At 47.0% G+C, this 8,786-nt stretch overlaps 1 protein-coding gene across 1 annotated transcript in view; it reads right to left on the reverse strand.

Annotated features, from left to right (window-relative positions):
- Window positions 1-8,786, reverse strand: part of LOC140719360 (zinc-binding protein A33-like) — a 33,295-nt gene that overhangs the window by 23,512 nt on the left and 997 nt on the right. The window contains exons 2-3 of the mRNA XM_073033956.1: window positions 1,931-2,026; window positions 873-1,106 (exon numbers count right to left, since the gene is read on the reverse strand). Coding sequence (XP_072890057.1) covers window positions 873-1,106; window positions 1,931-2,026 — 330 coding nt within the window. The remainder of the gene's footprint in view (window positions 1-872; window positions 1,107-1,930; window positions 2,027-8,786) is intronic.

Genomic DNA, 8,786 nt, shown 5'->3' on the forward strand with positions numbered 1-8,786 from the left:
GTGAAGTGGCTGTTCCCGGTTATAAGTTCATCGGACTGGCATAGGAAACGAGCACCAAGGGCCACTTCTGATGGTGGGAGGGATCACTGCACCTCACTGGATAGGGAGCCCCCAGCCAGTAACGTACTGTCCCGCCTCACTGGGAGCATGTGGCTCAGAGTTCACCTCGGCAAGCAAGCAGTGAGTCTGCACGACACAGGAGGATTAAAACTAGGAAGACACCAACTCTGCCTCGCAAGCTGGAACATCCAGACACCGTGCCCCGGACTGACAGACGACCGCCAACAGATTGACGACAAAGCTGATTGTGACTTTTTAATCGCTGAATCGGATCCAGAGTCATTCCACTTCTACTTCCCATTCCCATTCCAACATGTCAGTCCATGGCCTGCTCTACTGCCGCGACCAGGCCACACTCAGGCTGGAGGAGCAACACCATATATTCCGTCTGGGTAGCCTCCAACCTGATGGCACGAACATCGATTTCTTGAACTTACGGTAATTGCCCCCCCCCCACCTCCAATCCCCATTCCTGTTTCCTAGTCTCACCATAACTCTGAACCTGCCCAGCACCTCCCTCTGGTGCTTCTCCCTGTTCCCTTTCTGTCCTCTCCTACCAGATTCCCCCTTCTCCAGCCCTGTATCACCTTCACCAATCGGTTTCCCAGCTCTTTACTTCACCTCTTCCCCCTCTCCCAGTCTCACCCATCAGCTGCTATCTTGTATTTCCTCTCCCTTCCCCACCGGCTTCTTACTCTGACTTCTCATCCTCCAAAACCTCGATTTGCAGATTCTCTCCATGAGTTACAATTACTTTGTTCTCCTGTGTGTACTGAAGAGTGGCAATCAATATTCATGAGTCTTGAATTTACCTTCAACAGGATGAAGGGGTCTTGTTGGGTCAGCTGCGACTGGACATTGGACAACTTCTCCTCCGTCTCGTTCAGGTGCTCTTGGATGTTCTGGAGGTTGGTTTCCATCTTCTTCAGGATGTCCTCTTCCTGGTCAGCCAGTTCCTTGGCCAGCACGTGCTCCTTCTCGTCCAGGATGGTGCGCAGTTTGGCAAATTCTGATGTGATGTGCTTCTGTAGGTTGTTGGACTGCTCCTGAATGGAAACGGAAGGGCAGGGAGAGACAGTTCAGCTAGTAATTCAGCTAGTTAAGGGGCAAAAGTTTAGGGGTAACATGAGGGGGAACTTCTTTACTCAGAGAGTGGTAGCTGTGTGGAACGAGCTTCCAGTAGAAGTGGGAGAGGCAGGTTCGATTTTGTCATATTAAAAAAAAATTGGATAGGTATATGGACAGGAAAGGAATGGAGGATTATGGGCTGAGTGCGGGCCAGTGGGACTAGGTGAGAGTAAGCGTTCGGCACGGACTAGAAGGGCCAAGATGGCCTGTTTCCGTGCTGTAATTGTTATATGGTTATATGGTAATTTCATTTAATCCGAGAGTCAAAAATGGATAGACAGACAGACACACACACACATACACACACACAAACACACACATGTAGACACATACACACACAGACCCACACACATACACCCACACATACACACAGAAACACAGGCTTGTTTGCCCTCCCACCTTCCTCCATCCGCTCCTCCTGCCCTACACACAGGAGCGTCCCTCCCCTACCCGCACATGTGAATGTGCGTGAACTCACCCTCCCAAAGTCAGACACCAACAGGCCCCCTCCCCAGATAGACCTACCCACACACAACCATGCGCACACTCACCCTCCCAAAGTCAGACACCAACAGGCCCCCTCCCCAGATAGACCTACCACACACAAACATGCGCACACTCACCCTCCCAAAGTCAGACACCAACAGGCCCCCTCCCCAGATAGACCTACCACACGCAAACATGCGCACACTCACCCTCCCAAAGTCAGACACCAACAGGCCCCCTCCCCAGATAGACCTACCTGGATATCTGAGATGCTCTGCTGTTGCTTGAGGAGGACGTTCTGCACTGAGGTCTTCTTCTGGTTCAGAGACTGCAGGTTGGCTCTCATCTTCTCCTGCGGCAGGTTAACAGTTCACAATCACACAACCATGGCAACAAAGCAGAGCTTTAGGCCTGTTTAATCTGCAAAGCAACATTCTGCTAGTTCCCATGCTCCTGCCCTCTCCTATTACCTGGCAAATCCCCTTGTCTAAGACATGATGTGCTGGCACTGGAGAGGGTCCAGAGAGGAGGTTCATGAGAATGATCCCAGGAATGAAAGGGTTAACATGTGAGGAGCGTTTAATGGCTCTGGGCCTGTACTCACTGAAATTTAGGAGACTGAACAGGAGTTCATTGAAAGCTATCAAATATTGAAAGGCATAGTTAGAGTGGATGTAGAAAAGATGTTTCCTATAGTGAGACTAGGCCCAGAGATCACAGCCTCAGAATAGAGGGATGTACATTTAGAACAGAGATGAGAAGGAATTTCTTTAACCTGAGGCTGGTGAATCTGTGGAGGTCATTGCCACAGATGTTGTGGAGGCCAAGTCATTGGGTATATTTAAACCAGAGGTTGATAGGATCTTGATTCATCAGGGTATCAAAGGTTACAGGGACAAGACAGGAGAATGGAGTTGACAGGGATAATAACTCTTGTAGTCAGGGATCCTCTTGGAAAGAGTGATCATTGTATGATTGATTTTCACATTCAGATGAAGGATGAAATATTTAGATCTAAAACTAGTGTATTCTGCTTGAACAAGGGAGACTACAACGGGATGAGGGAGGAGTTGGCTAATGTGGATTGGGAGCACAGGCTATTTGGTAGAGGCCATTTGGCCCATGAAGTTGTGCTGTTTCTGATGCCAATTTACACTGAATGATCTCCTCCTGTCTGTCATCCATATCCCTCCATTCCCTTCATATTTAGGAGTCTGTCTAATGCTTCTCAGCTCCATCAAACTGACTGCTTCCACCACTACCCCCACCCCCCAGTCCTGGGCATCACAGTGACCATATCACTGTACAGCACCAGTAACCGAGATTCAATTCCTGTCGCTGTCTGTACGGAGTTTGTACATTTTCCCCTCGACTGTGTGGGTTTCCTCAGGGTGCTCTGGTTTCCTCCCATATTCCAAAGGACATAAGTTCTGGGCATGCAATTTGGCATGACGACACTTGTGTGCTGCCCCAGCTCAGTCTGGTCATTGACGCAAACAACACTTTTCACTGTTAGTTTCAGTGTACGTGACCAACAAATCAGCTAATTTTTTTTAACTTACTCCAGGTACCTACCACTCTCTGTGTAAAATGAACTCGCCCCTCTGGTGTGTGGCATTTTTACCCTGGGAGGAAGATTCTGATTGCCTACACTTTCTATGTTTCATAATTTTAAAAAAACACATCAGTTTTCCTCTCAGCCTCCAACATGAATACTTTCTGCAAACTTTCCCCCTTGGCTCACTTCTCAGTCTTTTGTTAATCACCATCTGTGGCCCTGGGTTCTTGGACTTCCCGCCAGTGGAAGTGGTCTTTTTTCAACCCACAGTATATCCTCGGGTTGCGTGTGTTGTCAGTGCAAATGACATAATTCATTGTGTTTTGATGGACGTGTAATAAATACGCTCAGCGGCCACTCTATTACATACCCCCCCCCCCCCCCGTTAATGATCAGCCAATATGTGGCACAACTCAATGCATTAAAGCATGCAGACATGGTTAAGAGGTTCAGTTGTTGTTCAGACCAAACATCAGAGTAGGGAAGAAATGTGATCTAACTGACTTTGACTGTGGAATGATTGTTGGTGCCAGATGCGGTGGTTTGAATATCTCGCAATCTGCTGATTTTCGGGGATTTTCATACATAACAGTCTCTGGAGATTACAGAGAAAGGTGAGAGAAACAAAAAACATCCAGTGAGCGGCAGTTCTGTGGTTAAAACACCCTGTTAATGAGAGAGGTTGGAGGAGAATGACCAGACTGGTTCAAGCTGACAGGAAGGCGACAGTAACTCTAGTAATCACGCATTACAACAGTGGTGTGCAGAAACGCATCTCAGTACACACAAAACGTCAAACCTTGAGGTGGTTGGGCATCAGAAAACCACAGACCTCCTGTACATAGTCAAGTGGCCACTGAGTGTCAGCCTGAATCGAAATTCACTTTCAAGGTGATAAACATCTCCGTTTTTGTTTGTAGAGAACGGTGGGGGATTTTCATATAAAAATCTCAAAAAGTCTTTTTTTTTCTTTTTGTGAATTGATAATAGGAGAATTAATTATCTTTTTCTTTATTATACATTCTATATCAGATTAATACTATGCATGATTTTGATAATGTTTATTTCACTTTCTGCTTGTATTGTTATTGATATATGTGAGATAATTCTCCGCTCGCTTGTATATGTGATAAGAAGATTGATGAAGAAAGAGAGATAGATATATTGGAATGGCGCTGGGAAGTGGAATTAAAATGGGTGGCCCCTAGGAGATCCCACTTGTTCTGGCAGACGGAGTGTAGATGCTCAGCGAAGCCGTCTCCTAATCCACGTCAGGTCTCACCGATATACAAGAGACCACACCAGGAGCACCCCTATATGACCCAACAGACTCGTAGGTAAAGTGTCGCCTCACCTGGAAGGACACTTTGGGGCCCTCAATGGTAGTGAGGAAGGAGGTTTAGGGGCAGGTGTAGCACTTGTTCGACTTACAAGGATACGTGCCAGGTTTGTTAAAAGTAAGTTTAAACATACAGGTTTTGGGCTGGCGTTTAGAAGCGTCAGCTGAGTCTGCATCCCTTATTGTTTCAGGTGTTGAATTCCACTGTTTAGGAGCATAGTTTAAAAAAGTTAACCGACCAATTAAACTTTGAGGGAGAGTGTTTTAAATTTAAGACCTGAGAAATCGAGCAGGATTATAAAACGATAGTGATGTGATGTACCCCAGTCCCAGATCATTGAGAGTAAAAGAACTTTAAAATCAATTCTACAATTTACAGGAAGCTAAAGCAGAGTAGTTAGGATGGGAGTGATATGTTCCCTCGTTCTGGTTTCGGTTAAAAGTCTAGCAGTGGCATTCTGAATGAGTTGATGTTTGTCGATAGATCGCTTTGACAGGTCAGGGAAAAGTCCATTGCAGTAATCTGATCTATTCTGTGTAAAGGTGTGAATTAGTTTTCAGCATTAGTATGAGACAGAAACAAACGTACCTTTGAAATGTTTCTTCAGTGTAGTAACGCTGCTCTGGTCATGTGGAATTTAAAATTCAAATGTGAATAAAGGATAACACCCAGGCTTGTTACTTCTGATTTTTCAAGGGGAGCCAAACTCCCAAGTTTATTCAGTCACAAGCAAGCGAAAACTGCAGATGCTGGAAATCCCAAATCGAGGTATCAACGCATGAAGTCAAATCCGAGTTTTAAAAAGTGCAAGCTTTATCTTGTCACATGTCAGATAGATGGCACCCATACAGCTTTAATTGTTCAGCACACTGTCTACACTGGGCTGTTTGCTTTGAAAATCAGAGCTGGGTATGCTTTTAAAGTTATATACTGCCAGTTAGTGGTGTTATGCACCCTTTTCTGCAAACTTCATTCTAGTTTCAATACGTCCTATCCTGGGGTAGACACAGCTAAACCCAGTTTCGAATCTGATGCTTGTTCTCAAAAATGTTAAGAAGAAATAAAGATGAGCTTTATTTGCCCCGTGTGCAACAAAATATGCAGTGCAATGCGTCATTTGCATCAGCGAGGATTGATTGCGCTGGGCCACCAGCCAGTGTAGTCACGTTTCCAGCATCAACAAAACATGCCATAACTCACTAACGCTAACCTTCAAAGCTTCGGAATTGGGAGGAGACCGGAGCCTCTGGAGGAGAACCACGTGGTCACAGGGAGAAGATACAAACCGCCTACAGACAGCAGCGGGAACTGGTACCCACGCTTACAGCTGGCTCTGCAGAGAGCCGCACTAACCACTACCCTATCATGCCGCCCTCCCGTTAGGTGTAGGGTTCTGCACTGTCGGATAGATATGAGCTGAAATATCGTCAGTAATTCCATTAGTTCAGAGCAAACAATATGAACAGGAAAATTACAGGTTGAAGTGAAGACGACATAGTGATGGATGGCTTTGGTTTCTATTGTGATAGGATGCAGAGCTGGCAGATGGCGTTCAATTCAGAAAAAAATGAAGTGATTCACTTTAAACATGAAGACAGAGTAAGGGTTAATCTCAGGATTCTTGGCGGTGTGGAGGAACAGGAGGATCTTGGGGCCCACGTCTACAGATCCACCAAAGACTCCGCGGCTAAGACTCCGTACAATGCGTTGACCTTCGTTAGTGAGGGGATTGAGTTCCAGAGCCATGAGGTGATGTTGCAGCTCTATAAAACCCTGGTTAGACCACACTTGGAATATAGTTCAGCTCTGGTCGTCTCGTTATAGGAGGGATGTGGAAGCTTAAGACAGACAGACAGACAGACATACTTTATTGATCCCGAGGGAAATTGGGTTTCGTTACAGCCGCACCGACCAAGAATTGTGTAGAAATATAGCAATATAAAACCATAAATAATTAAATAATAATAAGTTAATCATGCCAAGTGGAAATAAGTCCAGGACCAGCCTATTGGCTCAGGGTGTCTGACACTCCGAGGGAGGAGTTGTAAAGTTTGATGGCCACAGGCAGGAATGACTTCCTATGACGCTCAGTGTTACATCTCGGTGGAATGAGTCTCTGGCTGAATGTACTCCTGTGCCTAACCAGTACATTATGGATGGATGGGAGTCATTTTCCAAGATGGCATGCAACTTAGACAGCATCCTCTTTTCAGACACCACCGTCAGAGAGTCCAGTTCCACCCCCACAACATCACTGTCCTTACGAATGAGTTTGTTGATTCTGTTGGTGTCTGCTACCCTCAGCCTGCTGCCCCAGCATACAACAGCAAACATGATAGCACTGGCCATCACAGCCTCGTAGAACATTCTCAGCATCGTCCGGCAGATGTTAAAGGACCTCAGTCTCCTGAGGAAGTAGAGACGGCTCTGACCCTTCTTGTAGACAGCCTCAGTGTTCTTTGACCAGTCCAGTTTATTGTCAATTCGTATCCCCAGGTATCTGTAATCCTCCACCATGTCCACACTGACCCCTTGCATGGAAACAGGATGGAAGAGAGGGTGCAGAGGAGGTTTATCAGGACGCTGTCTGGATTAGAGAGCATGTCTTATGAGGAACGGTTGAGCGAGCGCGGGCTTTTCTCTCTGGGGTGAAGGAGGATGAGAAGTGGCTTGATAGAGGTGTACAGAATGTTAAGAGGCCCAGCCGTTGGGACAACCAGCGACTTTTGCCGAGGGCGGAAATGGCTAATAGGAGGGGTTCATAATTTTAAAGTGATTGGAGAGAAGTCCAGGGATGATGTTACGCAGGGTTGTGGGTGAAACACGCTGCCAAGGGCGGTGGTAGAGGAAAATACATTAGGGCCATTTAAGAAATTCTTAAAATGTCTCTAATTAAGACTTTTTAGAAATAGATACAGGGATGAAAGAAAATGTGTAAGGAAGTTAGATTGTTCTCAGAGTGCACAGCATGGTGGATAGAAGGCCCTGTTCTGTGACTGTAATGTCCTGTGATCTTTGACACGGGATGTCCCGCAGAGTTCTGGCTGGAAGACTTATTAGTGTTCTGGTGAACCATGGAGTTCGCTGCCCCGCAGATGTGCTGGGTTACCGCTGCAATGCCGGTGTGAGTTCTGCTCCGGGACGGTTCAGGGTCTGGAATGGGAGAGTCCGCGTTGAGCGTCAATGCCTTTGGTTCCTGCGACGCCGTTCTCTGGGAACTGGGAGAAGGGTCATCGCGAACCCTGTTTGACCGATCCCTGTTACGTGGGATTGTGTCGCTGAAAGTGAAGCCGGGGAATGGGGAATGTGAGGCCAGGAGACTAACGTTAACGTTAGCATTCAATAGTCAAGGTCGTAGTCTGGCCGCGCTACGGTTATGACCTCCCCTATTACGCTGTTTCAGAAGACCATGTCAGTCTGCACCCGCCCCTGCTCATTTTCTCTCTATATCTTTCTATCTTTAATTATACCCATTCATCCCTCCGGTCTCTCTCTCACTCGCGCTCTCTTTATCTTCCTCTCTCACTCTATATTGTCTCTCTTTCTCTCTCTCTCTCTCTCTCTCTCTCTCTCTCTCTCTCTCTCTCTCTCTCTCTCTCTCTCTCTCTCTCTCTCTCTCTCTCTCTCTCTCTCTCTCTCTCTCTCTCTCTCTCTCTCTCTCTCTCTCTCCCCGTTTCTGTCTGTCTTTCTCCATCATAAAGATTACGGATGAACTTTATTGGTCAGATCTATACCAAAACATGCAGTGAAACGCGCCTTTTCGCGACAACCACCAACACAGTCCCTATCGGTCTCGCAGGGGTCGCCACGCTTCCGGCGCCAACACAACTCATTCACCGTAACCGGTACGTCTTTGGAACGTGGAGACTAGAAGCTGGAGCACCAGGACCAATCCCACACGGTCATTGAGGCAACGTACAAATTGTTCACAGAACTGAACTCCGATCTAACTGTAAACCGTTTCCCTAGCCGCTCCCGCCCTAGAGCTCCGGAGTGGTTTCGCCTTGTTTCGAACCGGGGATCTTTCGCGATGACCACTGCACTACAGAATCGCAGTCCAATCACATACATACTTGCTGAGCTTTGCTATCTTGGATCGAGCTCCAAGCAGGAGAGACCTTGTAGCCGTCTTACCTTGCAGATCTCCACCGCCTCGGTGATGAGCATGAAGTTGTGCGCCTTGTGGCTGCGGCCGTGGTCACGCCTGTCCAGGC

The sequence above is a fragment of the Hemitrygon akajei genome, chromosome 2, assembly GCF_048418815.1.
Source record: "Hemitrygon akajei chromosome 2, sHemAka1.3, whole genome shotgun sequence".
NCBI classification, from domain to species: domain Eukaryota; kingdom Metazoa; phylum Chordata; class Chondrichthyes; order Myliobatiformes; family Dasyatidae; genus Hemitrygon; species Hemitrygon akajei.